We start from the raw sequence: 21,705 nt of genomic DNA, 5'->3' as shown, positions 1-21,705 counted from the left end.
AATACGGCATGTCGTTCTTTTTGTTTAGCTAACGACGTCGCTTCGAAGGGACTTGACACTTGGCCGTTGGCAGTTAGCGCCAAGCTAACCTTAAACCTCTCTCTCTCTCTCTTCGCCTCCATCTGCGAAACTCAAAACTTGAAAACCCCTACTATCAACTGCTCTGCCTCTGCGACGTCGTTTAACTGGTTTGCATCTAAACCCAGCAAAATGCCTCCTTTCTTCTTAAAGTTGTAAGCTTTGGCTTTCAATTTGAGGATCCCAAATCGTACTTTCCCAGTAAATGGCGCTAAATTTGCCCACTTCCTGCCCAATTTTCGCGCCACTATTGAACCTGAACCCGAACCACAACCCCACCCCGAACCGCCCGCCCACAGAGGTCCGGTTCGCGCGGTGGAACAACGCCAACGCCGAGAAATTTAACCAGCGGCGGAGGGGCCAGCAAGAAATCGAGGACGATATCCGCCGCCAGCGCCGCTTCGACTCCGCCACCAGAATTGCCACTATTTATGACTCTGCCACTGACACCACCACCACGAGTGAAACATTCAAATCCATAGGCACACCTTCGTTTCCCTCGAGCCCTTCCATCCCGGGCAAAAAGTCCAAATACTCTAAAAACCCTAACCCTAACGAATCGCACCCCGCATTTCGCCGAATTATTAGACCCACAAAGCTCTCGAAAATCCCAAAAGATAAAGGTCCAACAGTTGACAGAAAAGCCAACATTTCTGTCGGCGATGATGGCCTTTCGTACGTCATCGACGGAGCCCCATTTGAATTCAAGTACAGCTACACTGAGACTCCTAGGGTGAAGCCCCTTAAGCTCCGAGAACCGGCGTATGCGCCATTCGGGCCCACGACGATGGCCCGGCCGTGGACGGGTCGGGCCCCATTGCCGCCGAGCAAGAAAAAATTGAAGGAATTCGACTCGTTCCAGCTGCCACCACCGCATAAGAAGGGGGTTAAGCCGGTGCAGTCCCCTGGTCCGTACTTACCCGGGTCGGGTCCAAAGTATGTGAAGTCTAGGGATGAGATATTGGGTGACCCACTGACGCCTGAGGAGGTTAAAGAGTTGGTTAAAGGGTGTATCAAAACCAGGAGGCAGTTGAATATGGGTATATAATCTTGTTCATTTGACTTTATAGCCTTTATTTGTTTTCTTTCATTTAGAATTTTGATTCATTCTTGGTGAGATTGTGAAATTGGAGGCAGTTTTAATTTCAATTGTGGTGGTAGATGATGTGAGTTTTAGATTTAGAACTTCAAAATGCCAGAGATTTGTAGCCTCAAGTTTTCAACTTTGCAAACTAAGCTTATGAATTTTTATTTTATGATTCTATTCATTTGGTTTTTTAGGTAGAGATGGTTTCACCCACAACATGTTGGATAACATACATGCTCACTGGAAGCGCCGGAGAGTGTGCAAGATAAAATGCAAAGGAGTGTGTACAGTCGACATGGACAACGTGTGTGAGCAAATAGAGGTTGGTTCTTCTTGCTGAATATGCTTGTCACTTGTGATTTCATGCATTCATCTTAGCATTGATTTTTGAAGTATATATGGCATGATAACAAAGTAGGTTGAGTAACAGCCAAACTATGACTCTCTATTTTACAAATATAAGATTACCAATGAATGTCAGGTTGTTTGAGATTTGGTTTGTTTGTCATTTGAGTTAATTATTATTGGATTATATTGTTTGATAGGAAAAAACTGGAGGGAAAATCATTTACAGAAAAGGTGGGGTGATATACCTTTTCCGAGGCAGAAACTACAACTACAAAACTCGTCCGCAGTTTCCTCTCATGCTTTGGAGACCTATCACTCCTGTATATCCTAGACTGGTTCAACGGGCTCCTGAGGGTCTAACACTAGAAGAAGCAACTGAAATGCGCAAGAAGGGACGGAATCTGATACCAATATGCAAGCTAGGTACTATATGCTTACGCCTAATGTAATCTTCAGAATGGCAATAAGAATGTTTTAGTTTTTCCCTCCAGTAAACTCATAATGGTGAGTTTGTTTTCAACAGGAAAAAATGGAGTATACTCTGAGTTGGCAAAAAATGTCAGAGAGGCCTTTGAAGAGTGTGAATTAGTGCGAATAAATTGTACAGGGATGAATGGGAGTGACTACCGGAAAATAGGTGCTAAACTAAAGGTCTGCTATTCTTTAAGAGAACATTTCTCTTGTCATGATAATTTTCATAGCAAAGCATGCTAAGAAATTCTCTTAACTATGTGAATGCAGGATCTTGTCCCTTGTGTGCTAATTTCATTTGAACTTGAGCACATTCTTATGTGGAGAGGTCGGGAATGGAAGTCTTCTCTTCCAAATCCAGAGAATGATCTCAAGGAAGTCAAAGGATCTGACGTTGATGATTCAACTTCTATTGCACCTCCCCTGGAAGGCCAGGAAGAATCAACATCATGCGCTTCTACAGTTTCAGTCAAGGATGCAAGTCTTGAAATACTCAATACAAGCACACCCTCTATTGGTTCTGAAGTTGTGGGTGCAGAGGGAAGTGGGGATCTATCTCCTTCACAATATGTTGAGCCATGTGCCTCAGTTGATAGGGTTTCAGCTGTTGGAGGGACCCATGTAACTGAAACCATTTCAGATGTTGAAGATGATGAATCAAAAGCTATATTGGATCCATCTGGAATTGAGCGCATATTGGATAATACAGGCTGCGCTGAAGCATCAGCAACTATAGTCATGGGGGGTCCGAGAAGTAATGAGAACCCACAATGTGCTTCAGTGGGCTCAGAAAATCTCAGTGAGCCAGCAAGGTCGAGTGGACCTTGTATGGAGAACGTGCTGTTACTTTTGAACGAAGCTGTTGGGAGTGGGAGTGCACTTATTTTAGATGATTCTGCCTTGGATGCCGACATTATTTTTCGAAGGGCAGTTGCCTTGGCGCAGTCTGCCCCCCCTGGCCCTGTGTTCAAGCATCATCGACCTAAGAAAGTAGCAGTTCAGAAGAGAATAAAGATTATGAAGCAAGAAGCCAGTGTTTCAGAAGTGAAAGAGATAACAGTTCCTGTGAAGAGAGGAAGTGAGAAGATTCAGAAGAAGGATACTAAAGTTAAAAGAATAAGGGATTTTGGGGAAAGTCTAGATAATGTTGTACCACAGGGAAGTTTGAGAGTTGATGAACTTGCTAAGCTATTAGCATGAACTTTCTGAGATGTGATTATGAATGCCATGCACAGTTTTTGGTGGTACAAATTTGGCTTCCATTTGACATCCCAATTTTTGTCAATTCTGACAATGCTTTGGCTTTCCGGGCCAATAGAACTAATTTTGTGTACATTATTATACTATTATTGACCATAATTATTTAATTGTGGGTTGTCTTTAATGTAGTTTTCATACTAATAAATATATGTCGGGTCACTGACACCGATTAGGAAAGAAATATTAACTTTAAAAAAAATATGGTCAGAACAGAAGGGAGAAAGAGGAAATTTGAACATATCCATTTAGATAAAGTCCATATCCATTTAGATAAGGACGATGAACATCTGACCACTGTATATTTTTAACGGAAAGTTGGTTCCATACCGATCGAAAAAGTTGAAAAAATTTCTTTCACGATATTTAATAATTGGATTTCTAAAATATTTAGTGCTACAAAAAGTCAGATGAAAATGCAATAATTTATAACAAGGTTATCCTGTGTTCTTTGGATAAATGTCACATCGGTAGTTAGTGACAAACCAAAACGTATCTGGTGATGCTGGCGGCAATTATGATGTTTAATTAACTTCTAGTCATAAATTTTTATGCTGTCGTCTAATTTTAAATGGAACTCAGATGCTTGTTTGGAATGTTATTGCCATGACAAGAACAAACAGGATAAACATATATCCAGGACCAGAGAGATGTGTAGTTATTATGAAAATGGAGGTTGTCTGCCATGCAGATATGACATTTCCAGGCCATTTTGGTTCTAAATTTGGCGACTTATCCAGGACCTAAATGATATTAATTCTTTGAACTTTTGAAATTGTTGAAATTAATTCTTAATTATATATAGAACTGCATTCAGAAAACAAACTATGAATAAGAAATCTGAACAATGTTTTCTTCTTGTGCTAGCCAGAGATTCTAAACTTGTGCTCCTGGCTTCCCATTGGGTCCAACTTGCTCCCCATCTCCTACTATTCTTTTCCAAAACCAGTGTTTCTGAAAGAGAAGATATATTTCTTCTATGGGCACCTGCTTTGTTTCTGGCAGGAGGAAGAAGATAAAGCTGCTCATAATCATTATCAAGCCTGCAAACAGCAGAAAAATCCCATATTGAAGATGGCATAGCGACGCGAGGAAGCACTGTGCTATCAGAGCTGTGAAGAGGAGATTGACACAGACCACCACACTCTGTCCAGCTGATCTTGTTTCCAAGGGAAATAGCTCACTTGGAACTAACCACCCCAAAGGACCCCAAGACCTTCCATAAGCCAAAACAAATATGCAAATGACAATAACAAGGAAGATCCCAATTCCTTTTGGGAGGACTTCTCCTTGTCCAAACTTCAGGGCTAGAGTTATGGCCACAGCAACCTGCATAGATTGAAAAAACAAAATTATAGTGAGTATATGCAATAGAATATTGTAGGCATTCTGGTAAATAAAGTGAGAGTTTCTTAGTCTGCTTAAATGTGCATTTACCAAGCAGCATATCATCTCAGTTCCAGCTTCTAAGAAGAAAGCTCTTCTGCCAAACTTATCAACTAAAGCCATTGAAATGAATGCAGCGAGAACAAGCGCTCCACTAGTAATGACAGATGAATATAGAGCTGCCCCTGAGCCAAATCCCAAGCTCTGAAATATGACGGGTGCATAGAAGAGGATAGAGTTCATGCCGGTGAGCTGTTGGAATGCAGGAATTCCCAAGGCTCCTATCACCAACTGGGGACGATTTTTTCGTGCAAGTAGATTCCTGAACGGGTGTTTGATGGCTCGAGCTGCATTGCTGGCATCAACCAGGTCAGCATACTCAGCATCAACTTTTGTGGTGCCTCTCACTCTCTCCAGTACTTTTCTTGCTTCTTCTAATCTGCCTTGCTCTACAAGACTATTTGGGGTCTCAGGAAGAAAAAGGCCCCCAACAAACATAAGAGTTGCTGGGACTGTAGCTAAACCAAGAGACAATCTCCAACCCCATGGATGAATTTTATCGGTTCCATAGTTTATCAAGTTAGCTATCAGGATGCCTAAGCAGGTTGTTAGCTGAAAAAGTTGGTTAACTGCTCCTCGAATTTTCGCAGGAGCCATTTCCGAGAGATACAAGGGAACTGCCTGGATTATAGAACAAGAAAGTTGTTAGTAAATCAGAAAGATGCTGTTAATTTTCTTTGGTGGAGAGCATTAGGCTTACTTGGTTTCCAAATCCAATGCCAATACCAAGAAATATGCGACCGATGATCAGCATTGCAATGTTTTTTGCAGCAGCATTCAGGACTGCTCCTATAAAGAAGCTGACTGCTCCAACAAGAATGCTGGCTTTCCTGCCCTTGTTTCTGGTAACATGGGAAGCTCCAAATGTAGAAATGAGTCCCGCAAAGTACAGGGACGATGTAAAGAGTGTCAGAATTTGGTTATCATATTTACAGTAATCTGTCTCATTGAGGTGCAGTTGCTTCCTTCTGTAAATTTTCGGGAAGAATTCCTTCAAGAAATCATCCATGGAAGTCACCCCACCTGAAATTTAGCATCAAAAGTAACATTCTTTATCTTGATTTTGGAATTATATGCCAAAAGAGGCCTCTTCCCCACAGTAGTATATAATTCCATTTTCCTTCCCTTAAACCTTGAAGGGTAACATTCTTTTTCATACGAAAAACAAAAATCTTAAGCATTATGGAATATGCTTGTTTTAGATGGCAGGTGTGCATTCAATATCTTATCTAAAATCATAGAAACTTTTTTATCTATGAAGGATTCTGTCCATTTTTGTGGATAAGGAAATCACAGAAAAGGTATGTTCATTTTTGTTAGGTGAGGCAGCACATCAGTGATGGTATGTTGCACCTAAGGTATTGTATTGAAAGACTTTGCAACCATTTGGAAAATGAACAGTACAGGAATAAAAAATCTGCCCCATAAATTACATAGAAGAAATGAAGAATTAGGATTTACAATTCCTTAAATCATCATAATATGTTTTTGTGAACACAGACAAAGCATTCTATCATCATTTCCTGTATTTTTTTTTTCTATGAAAAACTAGTTGAAAAAATTCAAAGTTTCAAATTTCACCCGTCATATTCCTCCAACCTCTCAAATTAGTTTTGTAAAAACAATGGTAATGATCATGATGATATTGGTCCCTCAATATAAAACAGGTTTCAACTTTATCAAGAAAAACATCAGTCTAACAAACCTGCTTCACAGGATATGCTGATATCCATGAATTACAAACACCCAGATCAAAAGAGAATTTAATGTTTCAAATTTTATTTTAGAATCATAAACCTGTGAACAGAACTGACCTGAAACACCCAGATCATAACCAAAGAGAGAGCCTCCAAGGGCTGCAACAATGCAAGCAAAGATGAAATACCCAGTAATCCTATACTCATATTGATGAGCCCTTTCTGATAGCACCCCATCACCTCCAAATCCTCCTGCCATTCTCCTAAAATCTGTTTTTCTCACCCTCTTTGCTTCTGCCTCTTGTCTCTGTCTCTCTCTTTCTCCAATAGGTCTATTATAACCTTAAAAACTAATGACTTACAGAAGGGTATGATGGTTCGCTATGAGGGAGAGGGAGGGAAGGGTACCAGTATATATACACACAGGAAGTTACAGAGAGTTGGAGTCAACCAACCAACCCAATTAGATTGGACTGAAAAACAGCTCAATTTTATACTATATATATATATATATATATTGGTATCAAATGAAAAAAAATTCAGTGTTCTGTATCTGTTATTGTACCTGTTATATTTTTTCTTTTCTTTTTTTCTACACATAATACAAAACAAGTAGAAAAAGTAAGAAAAGGACCTGCATGGACTAGCTGTATTATTTATAAAATAACTCAACTTTAATATTTTTTTATTATTACATTGTATCTTGAATTCAACTCTAATGGCTGGCTGTTTCCTCCATACCGAAAACCCAAGTAGGTCATGGACTCGTCATGCATTTTGTCCAGTTGACCCAAACTCCCCAGCACTAGATGCTACAAGTTATTATGATTAATTTATTATATTAATTCAATTTAATAAATAAATAAATAATTTGTGAAGTAAACTATAATGGCCAAAAAAAAAAAAAGATAAAAATGGTAAATTGGTAGAATATTTGTTATAGAAGAAGACATGAAGATTTTCCTTTAACTGAATGGTTTCTGTGGGAATCCGCTTGACAGGGAAGAGTGAATTTCGAGATTATCCATCCAATGTTTTGTTGAAAACTTTTGAAACTTGTAAGGAATAGTAACAGCTATTCGTTTTAATTTTCAACCCTACAACTATTTGGATAAGGAAGAAGAAGATGAAGGACCAAAATTCTGAGTATACTTTTCGCTGGCACGAACTAGAAGCGTAAGCCGTTATCCAATATGGTAGGATAATCTCTGCCAAATGGTGAATTGTAATAACATGCAATTCCTAATATTCCCAATGGTCTTTTCGTTTTCTGTTTTTTCTTACAACGGTGGAAGGGATCGACGCTTCACCTCTAACCTCAAATTATGTAAACCATCTATGCACATAACAACCCAAAAAATAACCATCGAAGACTGTTGTCCCTCATTGACTAAAAAAAACAATGTTGTCCCTCTGATCAAATGTTGGGTAAGTTATGTTACGGTCAGTCGCAAACACGTATAAGTAATTTTTGACCGTTGATGTATGTAGAGCCCACATCAGCATTCAACAGTTGTATTTCGCCCACTGGCTAGCAAATTACTTTGTTATTTGGGCTTTTGTAATTGTATGATGCCTACTGGGTTTCTCTTTGGGCCTGGTAATCCTTTCTGGGCTTTAATCAAGTTATTGTAAACTAATATTTGTTGTAATGACTAAGGGACCCACCAACGAAATGAGGCCTGGGCATTTTCAAGCAGCCCACCATTGGAGATTGAAAAGGACTAGAATCCTATACAATATCAAAACAGGATATTTGATCAAAACAGTCCCCCCTGTACCCCACATCCTCGCTCTCATATCAACTGTAACAGAACTTTTGTAAGACTCTACCGCCTTCTCATTGGTCATTATCAAAAACTGCCAAAACTATCGTAAGACTCTACCTTCTCATTGGTCACGATCACATTTATTACTTGAAGACCAAGTAAACACCTCAAATACCCTAATCGTTTGGTTCCTTCGCAACCCTATTTTATTTCTTTTTCCCCTTCTCTTGTCCCCAGCTTTAACAACTAGCGGGAGCCTTCAGCAAATCTGCCTATAAAGCTTTTTTTTTTATTTTCTTTTCTTTTCTCTCGAGAATCTTGAGAAAAAAGTATGATGTTCACCAATGAGGGAGAAAGCAAAAGGCCAGTCATGACTAGTCAAGAAGACCATGAAGAGCCCGGTTGTGGAGACGGAGAGATGACGAACGGGACTGAGGGTGCTTATCTTCTTCTATTTTTAAAGAATACAATCTTGAATCCCGAAACAGCCAGAGATTTGGAGCGCATGAAGAGCAAAATTCTTTCTGGAATTGAGTTAAACTCACCCAGCAGAAGTAAGCGAAAAGCACTACGAATCCAAGAACCTGAAGCCCCGCGAGCCCGAGAATCCACTAATGGTGCTGCACGAGGACGAAGCTTACCTAGAGAACTGCAATTTCAACAACAAGAAAGAGGAGGTTTGTTCTATGGAAACTATACCCCTCCTGATTTGCCACCAATCCCAAGCCTACAAAACTTAATCCAAGATTGCGGTAAGCCTTTTGAGAAACAGCTCACATGCAGTGATGTGAAAGAAGACCAATGCAGGCTCTCCATGAACAAAGAAGATGTCGAAAATAGCATCATGCCATTGTTGAGAAACGGTGACAACCTTAATGAAGGCATCGATGTGACAACTTATGACATGGCTGGCAACGAGTACCCAATGGTGTTCAAGATTTGGGCCACCAAGGTTCATGTCCTCACTGGAGGCTGGAAAACTTTCTGTAATGATCTTGGACTGGTTGAGAACCAGGATTTTGCAACCTTGTGGGTTTTTCGCCATGTCGACAATGGAGGCCTCTGCTTCGCACTCTATTCAAGAAGGTTGCCGGTGTTCGAACCCATCAAGAAAAAAAGACCGATAAGGAAGAATTACCATTAATATTAATGGAGGTTTGCTTTAGGAGTTTGTCTTCATATTTCTGATTTTTTTTTTTTTTTTGGGCATAATGTCCATTTTGCTAGGAGTATTATGAATTTTCAGGCATTAGGGTTATTAGGATTTGATAGCATTTGAGTGGTGATAGGAATGACTTTTGAGAAGAATAAATAAATATATATATATGGCCAAATTTAAGATGTGAATATTGGTATGGGAATAAATTATATATATTAAAAGAGATATATTGCTTTTGGTTTTCATTATTGTTCGTATGTTCCAAGATCCTAAAACTCAAATTGACTTACGTTTACTGTAATTAATATATTTCACCCCAGAAAGATGGTTAAATTTACAAGTCAGTAATAGTCTCCGTCAGTCAAAGTATATAGGCTGTTAACAGTTGGTTGTTAATACTTAATCTGTCAGTCCAAGACTAATAAGTAATTTGGGCTCCATTATCAAGCAAAAACGAAAAAAGATTTCCATCAAGAAATCCAGTGGCCAGTGGAGGTGTCTAAAATATTCTAGACATTGCGTGGCAGACACCAAAGGGTAAATTATTTGGAACCACAAACACATCTCCGCTTATGTACACATACGCTAACGAAGACAAATGAGATTTAACATTTTTTAAAGTCATATAATTATTAGCTTGTGATTTAAAATCAATTAAGTTTCATATGACATAGACCTAATATGAAAGTGAAACTTTATCTTCATAAAATGTTAATAATATAAGTTTTTAACTATGTATACTAATTTTTCTAATATTTTATGTTAATGATTGGTTACATATTTCTAATTTCAGTCGTTGGATTGCATGTATGTTGCATATTAAATCTACCAACACATCTAATGGATATAATTCAACGGCTGATATTAGAAATATGTATAGACATCTTTAACTTAAATACTTATTGGAGAATCCCCTATCAAAACAGATTGATAAATGTTAATAATATAAGTTTTTGTTAACGATGTACACTAATTTTTCTAATATTTTATGTTAAGGATTAGTTACATATTTCTAATTTCGACCGTTGGATTGCATGAATGTTGCATATTAAATTTACTAACACATCTAATGGATATAATCCAACGGCCGAGATTAAAAATGTGTAGTCATCCTTAACTTAAATACTTATTGAAGAATCCCCATCAAAACAGTCCCCTGTACCCTACATCATGACACTCACATCAACTGTAACAGAAGTATTGTAAGACTCTAACACCTTTGCCAAAATGGATTCGGATTCTTACACACAATTATTACTTGCCAATCAAGAAGACACACCAAATACCCTAATCGTTTGTTTGCTCCGCAACCCTCTATATATTTCCCCCCTTCTCTTGTCCCCAACATTAACAACTGGAGGAAGCCTTCAGCAAATCTGACTAGAAAACTTTTTTTTTTTTCTTTTCTCTCGAGAATCCTAAGAAAAAGTACGATATTTGGAGAGCTATAGTGCAGACATGGCTTGTCGAGAAGACCGTGAAGACCCCGGTTATGGAGACGGAAAGACGACAAGCAGCACCGAGGAGGGTGCTTATCTTCTTCTACATTTAAAGCATACAATCTTGAATCCCGAAACAGCGAGAAATTTGGAGCACATGAAGAGCAAAATTCTTTCTGGAATTAAGTTAAAGTCACCCAGCGGAAGTAAGCGAAAAGCACTACGAATCCAGGAACCTGAAGCCCCGCAAGCCCGAGAAGCCACTAATGGTGCTGCACGAGGACGAAGCTTACCTAGAGAACTGCAATTTCAACAACAAGAAAGAGGAGGTTTGTTCTATGGAAATTATACCCCTCCTGATTTGCCACCAATCCCAAGCCTACAAAACTTAATCCAAGATTGCAGTAAGCCTTTTGAGAAACAGCTAACACGCAGTGATGTGAAAGATAACCAATGCAGGCTCTCCATGAACAAAGAAGATGTCGAAAATAACATCATGCCATTGTTGGGAAACGGTGAAAACCTTAATGAAGGCATCGATGTGACAACTTATGACATGGCTGGCAACGAATACCCAATGGTGTTCAAGATTTGGAACACCAAGGTTCATGTCCTCACTGGAGGCTGGAAAACTTTCCGTAATGATCTCGGACTGGTTGAAAACCAGGATTTTGCGACCTTGTGGATTTTTCGCCATGTCGACAATGGAGGCCTTTGCTTCGCAATCTATTCAAGAAGGTTGCCGGTGTTCGAACCCATCAAGAAAAAAAGACCGATAAGGCAGAATTACCATTAATATTAATGGAGGTTTGCTTTAAGAGTTTGTCTTCATATTTCTGTTTTTTTTTTTTTTTTTTTTTGGGGCATAATGTCCATTTTGCTAGGAGTATTATGAATTTTCGGGCATATTGTGCCCCATTTAATTAGGGTTAATAGGATTTGATAGCATTTGAGTGGTGATAGGAATGACTTTTGAGAAGAATAAATATACATGGCCAAATTTAAGATGTGAATATTGGTATGGGAATAAAAAACAAAGAAATATTGCTTTTGGTTTTATTATTGTTCGTATGTTCCAAGAGCCTAAAACTCAAATTGACTTATGTTTACTGTAATTAATATATTTTACCCCAGCAAGATGGTTAAATTTACAAGTCAGTAATAGTCTCTTTCAGTCAAAATGTGTAGGTTGTTTAACAGTTGGTTGTTAAGACTTGTTTGTTAGTTATAACAGATTTAGTCCAGAGACTAATATGTAATTTGGGCTCCATTATCAAGCAAAAAAGAAAAAGAAGAAAAAGATTTCCATCAAAGAAACATCGATCTCTTTAACTGTTTATAAAACCCAGTGGAGAAAGAGCAAGTACCTTCCATTTCCCATTTCTCTTCAACCAAATTAATATAATCTCCCAAAGAAACACGTTTCTCTTGCGATCAGAAGTAGCATAATGGCTGATGATCATAATGATGACCTCCCAAATGAATTTGTGGCAGCCTTTTCCGATTCTGAATCCTCCAATGACGAGTTGGAAGGAAATAATGAGCCTGCAGAAAATGCACAAGAAGAATTGGTAGCAGCAACCTTACAAGGCACTGCAGTTGAAGCTATTCTTGCACAAGAACCTGCAGTTGCAAGCCTCCAACGCTCAACTCGGTTTCAAGAATCTGCAGTCATGGCAGCACATGACATGCCTGATCAACCGCAAGACCGTGAAGACCCCGGTTATGAAGACAAAGAGATGACGGACAGTATCAAAGGTGCTCTTGATCTTCTATATTTAAAGCATACAACTTTGGATTACAAAACAGCGAGAAGTTGGAGCACATGAAGAGCAAAATTATTTCTGGAATTGAGTTAAACTCACCCAGCGGAAGTAGGCAAAAGGCGCTACAAAACCAAGAATCTGAAGCCACTAATGGTGCTGCACAAGGACGAAGAGAACTGCAATTTCAACAAGAAGGAGGAGGAGGTTTGTTCTATGGACACTATGCCCCTCCTGATTTGCCACCAATCACAAGCCTACAAAAATTAATCCAAGATTGCTGCAAGCCTTTTGAGAAACAGCTAACACCCAGTGATGTGAGTAAAACTCCCAGGCTCCGCTTGAAAAAAGAATACGTTGAAAATCACATCAAACCAATATTGAGAAACGATGAAAAACCTAATGAAGGCATCGATGTGACAACTTATGACATGGAAGGCAACGAGTACCCAATGAAGTTCACGACTTGGGGCACCGATCTTTATGTCCTCAGTAGAGGCTGGAAAACTTTCTGTCATGATCTTGGACTGGTTGAGACGCAGGATTTTCTGACATTGTGGGTTTTCCGCCATGCCAAGAATGGAGGCCTCTGCTTCGCAATCCATTCACGAAGGTTGCCTGTGTTCGAATCCATCAAGAAAAAAAGACAATGAAAGCAGAATTGAGATTCTGGACTGCCATTAATGTTAGTGGAGGTTGCTTTAGGAGTTCCTCTTTCATATTTCTCATGTTTTGGGCATAATATCCCCCAATTTTTGTAGGATTTGATAGCATTTTCACAGTTTCTGCTTCATAATGCAGAGTACTGATGATGATCAGTTCTTACTAGCTTAAAGGGGTTCAATCTTTTCATTCTTTAAATTGTCCCTATTGTTTTCTAGTACTAACGCAGCTGTGAATTTTTGTTAAGAATGTAGAAAGAAAGAATCTTAGTTTTACTTGTACTACTTGTCATGGCAAATTAAGTGTAGCAAGGTAGCTAGTGCATAAATTTTTGTTTGCTGAAATATTGAATGCTCTAATTAGACCTCTCTGTCTATAACCCTGGTCTGAAAACCAGGTACACTATTTTCTTTAGCTATCTATATTGTAAATCAACCGAAATCTCATGAAACATATATTTTTTTTAAAGTGTCTTCAAAAGTTTACTGTAGCATGTAGAGAGATCAAAGCCACATTACCGAAAGGGTCTTGCTGCAAACAGCTCAAGTTGCAGACAATTCTGTAAAGAGATCAAATTTCAGGTTTTATGGACATTTTTTAATGCAAATTTGTAAGCAGAAATTGAAATAATCAGTATATATTAATTACTTTAAAAGATTGTCTGTACAAGTTTTCTGTAGCATGTAAGAGATAAAAGCCACATTACCCAATAAGGGTAATACTGCAAACAGCTCAGTTTTGAAGAAAATTCTGTAAAGAGATCAAATTTTAGGTATTCTAGACATTTTTTTATGCAATTTGTATGGATATGTGACATTATTGAGAGAGAGAGAGAGAGAGAGAGAGAGAGAGAGAGAGAGAGAGATGAGAGAGAATTAAAGATAACTTAAGATAAGAGTAACTAGACATTGACATACTGGAATTTAAGACAAATCAGAGCAGGCGCTGGATCCGACCCGCTCGAGCAACTAGTACCTTTAGACGATTTCGGGTTGGATGTGGATGCTCCAGCTCTTTGGTGGTGGAGAGAGTCCATGGCAATCGACAGTGTGGGAGGGAGAAGAAGAGGAAGAAGAAAAAGTTTGCTCTAGCAGAGTTCATGATTTTGGCGCAAAATGTTAAAAGCTGAAAAAATAAACTTGAGAAGCCAATAATACCCCTGCCTGCTAACTCGTCTTTTCATGTAGCAGGACAAAAACGACATTTAATATTTAACCTTGTGACAACCATGTTGGAATCCTTGATTTGTAGGCTTTGGTTTACTTGATAATTTTACCCAGCAAGATGGTTAAATTTACAACAGAATTAGCTCCAGAGACTCAATAAGTATATAGGGTGTTAACAGTTGGTTGTTAGTTATAACAGAATTAGTCCAGAGACTAATAAGTAATTCGAGCTCCATTATCTAGCAAAAAAAAGGTTCCATCTAGAAACATCTGATCTTTAACTGTCTATAAAACTCAGTGCAGAAAGAGAAAGAGCAAGTGCCTTCCATTTCCCATTTTTCTTCAACCAAATTAATCTCCCAAAAAAACACTTTTCTCTTGCGATCAGAAGAACCATTGTGAAAGAAAACAACACCAGCAGCCATGGCTGATGATCATAATGAAGGCCCCCCAGATGAATTTCCAGCGGTTATTTCCTATATAAAGCTCATGCTTTTGGATTATGAATCCTCCAATGACGAGTTGGAAGGAAATAATGAACCTGAAGAAAATGCGCAAGAAGCATTGCAAATGCTAGAAGAATTTCTTCTTGATCAGGAAATGCAAGAAGAATCTGTTCCTGGTCAGCAAATGCAAGAAACTGAAGTTGAAGTCATTGCTCCAGAAGAACAACCACAGCAAGTAGCACAATTTTCCTCCAACACTGTCTCTCCTCATCTCCTGCCAGTCCAAAGCCCCCGAGACGTAATTCAGTTTCAAGAACGTGAACAACTAGAACAAGGTTCGTCCTCTGGAATCAACAACTATGTCCCTTCTTGTACCTCATCAATCGCAAGCCTCCAAGGCATGGCTGCACAATCACAACAACCAGGACAGACTTCACTCTATGTACCTGGTTCTCTCCCAAGCCTCCAAGAGTTCGGTCAATTTCAAGAACATGCAGCCCAACATGACCAAGAAGCCATTGCAGCAGCACAAGGCATGGCTGCACAATCACAACAACTAGAACAAAGTTCGTCCTACAGAGGCTATGTCTCATTTGGCCTCCCACCAGTCCCAAGCCTCCAACACTCGACTCAATTTCAAGAACATGCAGCCCAAGAAGCCATTGCAGCTCTGCAAGTAGAACAAGGTTCGTTCTACGGAAGCTATGCCCCTCCAGTCCCCCGAAGCCTCCAAAATTTGATCGGAAGGTGCAGCGAGCCTTTTGAGAAGCAGTTGTCAGACACTGATGTGGCATTGGGCTCAACTTCGCTGACCATTAGCAAAGAAGACGTGAAAAGGCACATCTTGCCATTGTTGAAGGCTAATGAAGTTCCTGAAGAAGGCATCCAGGTCACAGTGTATGACATTGCTGGTGAAGAGTACCCTATGCTGTTCAAACGCCGCCGCTATCGCTATTTCCTTTTAGGTCCAAAATGGAGACGTTTGTATCAACGTCATGGCCTGGAAGGGGGCCAACATTCTCTCACATTCTGGGCTTTCCGGAAGGTCCGACCTGAAAGCCTTTGCTTTGTCATCACTTGGAGAAGGTTGCCTGCCAGGTAATCAATGTCATTTGTGTAGGTTGGATAAGCAATAAGAATGATGGTTCAGGAAATAGCTTTTGGTTTCATCAATTAATAATGTTCCTATTTCCCCAGTTTCTGCTTCATAATGCAGACTAGTGTACTGATGATCAGAACTTCTTGCTAGCTTAAAAAGTTCAATCTTTTCATTCATTAAACATATATGCAGAAATTAAGAAAGAATCTCATGAAACATATATGCAGAAATTGCAGTAAATAGTTTACTGTAGCATGTAAGAGATGAAAGCCATCATTACCCAATCCCATGAAACATATATGCAGATAATTAGTTTACTGTAGCATGTAAGAGACCAAAGCCAACATTATCCAATAAGGGTATTGCTGCAAACAGCTCAAGGTTGCAGAAAATTCTGTAAAGAGATCACCTTTAAGGTATTCTAGACTAATGTTGTATGGATATGTGATAATATTAGAAGAAAAAGAGGGATAAAATGTCAAAATGAAAGATAACTTGAGAGTAACTAGACATTCACATACTGGAATTTAAGACAAATCGGAGCAGGCTCTGGATCCGACCCGCTCGAGGACCTAGTCCTTTTAGACGATTTTCGGGTCCGATGTGGATGCTCCAGCTCGAGTACACGGCAATCGACAGAGAGGGAGGGAGAAGAAGAGGAAGAAGAAAAGGGCGCGCTTTGCTCGAGCATTTTGGCGCAACCTGCTCAAACACGTGTGATTTATTTTGTTTTTGGAACCACACGTGAGAACGTATAAAATGAAGTTGTGTTTCTCTGTGGAAAAAAGGGAAAAAAAGTGAGAATCCAATAATACCCCCTTCTCTAACTGGTTCTGTAACTGATAATGCAGCAGGATAAAAACGACATTAGCTATTTAGCCTTATTCACCAATTGACCCCACAATCTGCTGTCTTATTTGAAAACTATGGTCAAATTGTCAATTAGTCCTTTTGCAGTTGAGGACATATGCAGCCACTTTTGCGGATGTTCCTCTTCTTTTTTTGGTTGTGTACTAAGAAATAAAATTATAAGGAACATCTTCTAAGGATCCTAATACTCATAAGCTTTGAAGAAATAAACAACAGAAAGTTAGTAAACCCTATACAAATATTACGTTTGTTATGACGAATAGTCGTGAGATCATCAACTACCATATTAGCTTCAGTAACGAAGCTACTCCAAAACCAATAGCTTCTTAACCCCACCTCATTTATTAACATTTCATTATATTCACATGTTATAAGATGAAAATGAGTACATTACATTTGGCCCACCCCCACCATATGATGCTAGCTCCACCCATAGTAGACATGCTTTATTTGAATAATTTGTAAGCCTTGAATTAATCCCTTAGTGTCATTTTCAGATAGATAAGATGTTGTTGAGGGGGAGATTGAAATTCTTGTAACAATTACCAATGCAAATAAATAATTTACTCAATAAATTGCTTGTACAATTTCAATCCATAACTTTAATTAAAATTTTGCTATAAAAAAAAAAAAAAAAAAACACATGATATTCACGTGCGGTCAGAAAATAGAAAAATGGAAAAGTAAAAAAGAGAAAGAGGTTGGTTTGATTGAACCCCATCATTTTTCTACCACTATACCATACTCTCTACCAAATTTCACAACTTTTCTCTTCCCCTCACTGTTCTCTGGACCAAGCAGCTGGATTTAGGGTTTCTTCATTTCTCTTCGAATTCAGGTATCCCTTTGTCTCACCTAGTATGTGTCCCTTCTTATATGTTGGTATGTTTTATGGAAAAATTTCAGCTAGGCTGATTAAATCTGTTTTATTTCATTGATTTCCTTTTTTGCTTGTGAAATATTCGGGAAATCGATTTTTTTTTAGATCGAATCTCATTAATCAGTTAATTTTCCATCTTATCTGACTCTACGTTGTTTAAATTCTGCATTTTTTATTGTTGAAAGTTCATAGCTTTGAATTTTGTCGATTTTTTATTATATGTTTAGTTAAAGAATGGGATAATCTGGTGAGCAGCAGATCTGGGCGGGTGCCCTTGTTTGGTTGCTAAGCAAATGGAGGGATATTACACTTAACAAAAGTCTGGGTCTTATGCTCTTTATTCTTTTTGTTTCCAGCAAGTGGAATTCTTTGGCTCAAAACCGACCTCTATATATAGTTAGGGTCAGTTGCATGGATTTTATCTTTTGAGATCAGTAATAATAGGTTTGAAATTGTGGGTTTTTCTTTCCCACTGTACCCATTACTAGATATGGTCTAAGATCTCGGATCTATTTATTCATGAAAGTCTCTCTGAATTGTTCATTTTATACACTAGAATGGGGTGGTGTTTGTTTAAGGCATATCTTGCTTCTGTATAGTATGCCTCCACTAATAAGAATTGTCGCTGCAAGTGCAAGATTGATTATAGCTGATTACATGAATGGCTGATTATAGATATGACTGAAATCACTATTTATAGGAGTTGGGTGGAAAGTGTTGACTAAGGGACCTCTTTAAGGCTCTTGTATTTGCGTAACATCAGTAATTTTTCTTTACTATTTTGAAGTTTGGACCTAATTGTCTGGCTAATGATCTAAACTAAAACACTTGCAAAAGCCATTGTGTGTGTTGTAGTCCCACTAAACCAAATGATGGCCCCCAATGTAATTATTGTAAGCAGTCCTTACGTTCATGCCTAAGCAAGAGATGTTTAGTTATACATTGATATTTTTTTAATAGCCAAGCCATGCATGATTACCATGACTTTGTCTCATTTCTGTCTCCTTGTTATGTTTCTGTGTCCTTGTTATGCATGGAAGTGAGGCATTTAACATTCATTGTTCTTGCAGGCATCACTTTTCAGAATGGTCGCTCTTTGTGTTGGTGTCGATGGTGTTGGGGATTTAGTCTGAAGAGAATAGACAACTGGGAGGGATTATTCTTGGCCTCAACTGATATTCTTCATTTTCTTTCTGAAAAAAATGGAGGATGAAAATGGACTTGAGCTTAGCTTGGGTCTATCTTGTGGTGGATCTGCTGCCAAATTCAAGGGTAAAAGTGGTGCTCCCTCGAATACTAAAGCAGAAGAAGGTGATAGAGGCAGCAAACTAGTGGATGATTTTAAGGACTTTCTTCATGGTGGGGCTCAGAAACAAGACTCAAGTAGTAGCTCTCAAAGAAGTGACTCAATGAAACCTAAGGAAAACTTCTTTAATGACCTTTCCAAGGCCAATGTTGATGCAGATGCGTCAATCAACTTGAACGGGAGAGGAGTCTGGGTTGCCAACAATAACAAGTCTGATGAATTAGAAGAGGAAAAAGGGTCAGAGGCTGGAAACAAACGCAAGAGTTTGTTTGACGAGATGAACCATCAAAAGAAGCATGAGAGAGAAACTCATTACACTGATATGCATGACAAGACGAGAACATCACATATTTCCATAACAGAGGATGGCTCAACTGTTGAAAATGAAGACGTGGCAGATTCTGAAGTGGAGGGTTCATCCTCAATGCTGATTTCCCAACATGATGAGGGATCTAAGCGATTTGTTGGATCCGGTGACTCTTCCGAAGCTCAGAAGGAGGTTCGCCGGTTTGCTGAATCAAGTGTTGTGGACCTAAATGGGCAGAAGAGGTTTAATATTTCAGCTGAAAATAAGCTTGGGAACATGGCATATGGCAGTCCATTCTCAGTGCAATCAGTAAACATGATGAACATCCCTTACTCTCTTCCTATGAAGGAGTCTAGCTCTGTTGGTGCCACCAGCACATCGGGCCATCCGATGCATGGAATGATGCAGGTGATGCCTACTGTGACTAGTGAGCGATCAGGGACTCAACCTGTGAATCCTGGAAACTTGCCAGTTTTGTTTGGCTATTCACCAGTCCAGCTCCCAATGTTGGATAAGGATAATTCTTGGGGTTTGGTTCCTCACACTCAACAATTCCATCCTTCCTATGCTGGCAGAAATCCACCAAACTCAGGTAACTATATTTATGTATTGGAAATTCTAGGTGTCCTTTGTGCATGCTGAAAATGAACAGCTCATGGTTGAATTGCTGATCTTGACCAGTTTACTGTCTGTCACTGCCTTGTACACTGCCTAATGCGAGGTCTATGAATTGAACTCTGAAAACAGTTCGAACTGGGATTACTTGTTTTTATTTAATGTGTTGAATGCTTTGTGAACGAGTGACATGGTAATGGAAGGTTGGAGATGAGACTCGTGTCTATGATTCCTGCAAACAGATCTACATCAATGCATGTATTTTTCTAAGAAACCATGGGAATCGCCTCTAATTTTATTCTTCTCTAGCTTTGCCTTACCTTGGTAATTGATTTATATATAAAAAATTATGCCTTTCTATGGTTCTTGTACTAGTTTCTGATTCTACTGATCTTTTTAGTGCTGAAACTCATAGTATTGCTTCAGTGGATGAAGAAGACCCCTCTGTTTCTTTCTCACCCTTCTTGTATTGATGCAGCTGGGATGCAAGTAATTTCACATAATTCATCTGACGTAGCACAATATGATGGGAGGATGTTAGAACGTGGCAGAGGCGATGGCAAACAGAATGTCACTGAAGAGGGCTCCTCTTCTCAGGCGGAAGAAGACATGAAAGTAAGCAGCACGAACCTCAGGATAAAAGATGCACCTGACCGCTCAACGGCAGAGGATTTCTCTCTTGATTTTTCAGCTATAAAACCAGGTATTGCTGCAGACATAAAATTTGGGGGATCTGGTTCCCGCCCAAATCTGCCATGGGTTTCTACCAAAGGTCCAGGCCCAAATGGCAGGACAATTTCTGGTGTTACTTACAGATACGGGGCAAACCAAATCAGGATAGTTTGTGCTTGCCATAGTTTGCACATGTCCCCCGAAGAGTTTGTTCGTCATGCAAGCGAAGAACCTTCTAATCCCGAAAGTGGCACTGGTATGGCGACGTTTCCAAATGGCAATCCTGCGGCCTCTGCACAGAGCTGATTCTGTACCATGTGTGCAGTATGTTTAACCAAAATAATAAATATCAATACGCGGTCAGGAAAACCTGGCGATGTTTCGGTATCTTTAACTTATCTCTGTACTTGTGTAGTAATAGCCGCCTCCTATCAGTTCCCTCATCTGCTGGAATCTAGTATTTGCAGGTGTGTGTAATAATATTCCATCATTATTCCATTGTGATATTTAAGGCTAAATATTTCAGTTCTACCCTAGTAGTTCTTGAGCAAGGTGTCTTTACTTATAAATTCCTTTTAAACTTAAAGACAATCTTTACAACAATTCATGGAATTTCTGAGTTTTAAGCGTTATGCATTGGAAAATTTGTAGCAGTGTGTCTTCTTCATGGGGGAGAACTGTGCAAAATCCTAAACTAAACAAATATTCGTTGCTTGTGTCAAATAACTACTGGATTTGCTTACTGCCCCACCATCCTCCATGTGCCTTCATTGGAACACTGGCGTATTTGTTGTGTTTGTGTTTTGTTTCATACAGCTTGGTTTCCCAAATGATTATATGAACAATTGTATTCTTTGGAAAAAATAATAATAATAATAAATAATAAAATGAGGTGCCTGCCTACAACAAATTTACTATGGATGACAGGCCGTTCCCCTTGCTTCTAGGTCTACGACATTAGCAAATGCTGTTTTTATGGACATGCTTAAATTAAAAAGATTACTTTGAGTCTTTGACAGGGTCAGCAAAGCATTGAAAAATAAAGAAAGCAGCAAGTTGTAATTATGAATGCCACATGTTATTAAAAAAAATATTTAGTTTCAGTTTTATTGAACAGAGAGCAAAACCAATCTGATTTTTCTTTTTCTTTTTCTTTTTCTTTTTTCA

The 21,705-nt window shown here is 38.9% G+C and overlaps 5 protein-coding genes and 1 long non-coding RNA gene across 6 annotated transcripts; 4 read left to right on the top strand and 2 right to left on the bottom strand.

Annotated features, from left to right (window-relative positions):
- The first annotated feature begins 80 nt into the window (after positions 1-80).
- CAF1 (RNA-binding CRS1 / YhbY (CRM) domain-containing protein) lies at positions 81-3,235 on the top strand. Its single transcript, XM_008244329.2, has 5 exons — positions 81-1,118; positions 1,360-1,487; positions 1,711-1,936; positions 2,037-2,164; positions 2,255-3,235. Exons 1-5 carry the CDS (start codon positions 284-286, stop codon positions 3,182-3,184), a joined length of 2,247 nt encoding a protein of 748 aa, XP_008242551.2. The 5' UTR covers positions 81-283; the 3' UTR covers positions 3,185-3,235.
- Positions 3,236-4,016: 781 nt separating this feature from the next.
- Positions 4,017-6,873, bottom strand: STP14 (sugar transporter 14). Its single transcript, XM_008244330.2, has 4 exons — positions 6,502-6,873; positions 5,388-5,710; positions 4,679-5,308; positions 4,017-4,570 (listed from the first exon to the last, which is right to left on the bottom strand). The coding sequence occupies exons 1-4, from the start codon at positions 6,641-6,643 to the stop codon at positions 4,118-4,120; spliced, it is 1,548 nt and encodes a 515-aa protein (XP_008242552.1). The 5' UTR covers positions 6,644-6,873; the 3' UTR covers positions 4,017-4,117.
- Positions 6,874-8,415: 1,542 nt separating this feature from the next.
- LOC148914527 (putative B3 domain-containing protein At4g03160) lies at positions 8,416-9,500 on the top strand. The gene has a single exon (XM_089043206.1). It carries the CDS (start codon positions 8,485-8,487, stop codon positions 9,295-9,297), a length of 813 nt encoding a protein of 270 aa, XP_088899332.1. The 5' UTR covers positions 8,416-8,484; the 3' UTR covers positions 9,298-9,500.
- Positions 9,501-10,677: 1,177 nt separating this feature from the next.
- On the top strand, positions 10,678-11,788 carry LOC148914526 (uncharacterized). Its single transcript, XM_089043182.1, has one exon. It carries the CDS (start codon positions 10,771-10,773, stop codon positions 11,545-11,547), a length of 777 nt encoding a protein of 258 aa, XP_088899308.1. The 5' UTR covers positions 10,678-10,770; the 3' UTR covers positions 11,548-11,788.
- A 212-nt stretch (positions 11,789-12,000) lies between these two features.
- Positions 12,001-12,919, bottom strand: LOC148914525 (uncharacterized). Its single transcript, XR_016122778.1, has 2 exons — positions 12,617-12,919; positions 12,001-12,523 (listed from the first exon to the last, which is right to left on the bottom strand). It is a non-coding gene; the product is annotated as an uncharacterized LOC148914525 (long non-coding RNA).
- Positions 12,920-17,435: 4,516 nt separating this feature from the next.
- NINJA (Putative interactor of JAZ) lies at positions 17,436-21,069 on the top strand. Its single transcript, XM_008244331.2, has 3 exons — positions 17,436-17,596; positions 18,709-19,843; positions 20,345-21,069. The coding sequence occupies exons 2-3, from the start codon at positions 18,841-18,843 to the stop codon at positions 20,842-20,844; spliced, it is 1,503 nt and encodes a 500-aa protein (XP_008242553.2). The 5' UTR covers positions 17,436-17,596; positions 18,709-18,840; the 3' UTR covers positions 20,845-21,069.
- The last annotated feature ends 636 nt before the right edge of the window (positions 21,070-21,705 follow it).

This window comes from Prunus mume, linkage group LG8, assembly GCF_029339155.1.
Source record: "Prunus mume cultivar Tortuosa linkage group LG8, ASM2933915v1, whole genome shotgun sequence".
In the NCBI taxonomy this organism is placed as follows: Eukaryota; Viridiplantae; Streptophyta; class Magnoliopsida; order Rosales; family Rosaceae; genus Prunus; species Prunus mume.
The sequence above is the reverse complement of the archived record's forward strand: the minus strand, read 5'-3'. Positions and strand labels throughout refer to the sequence as shown.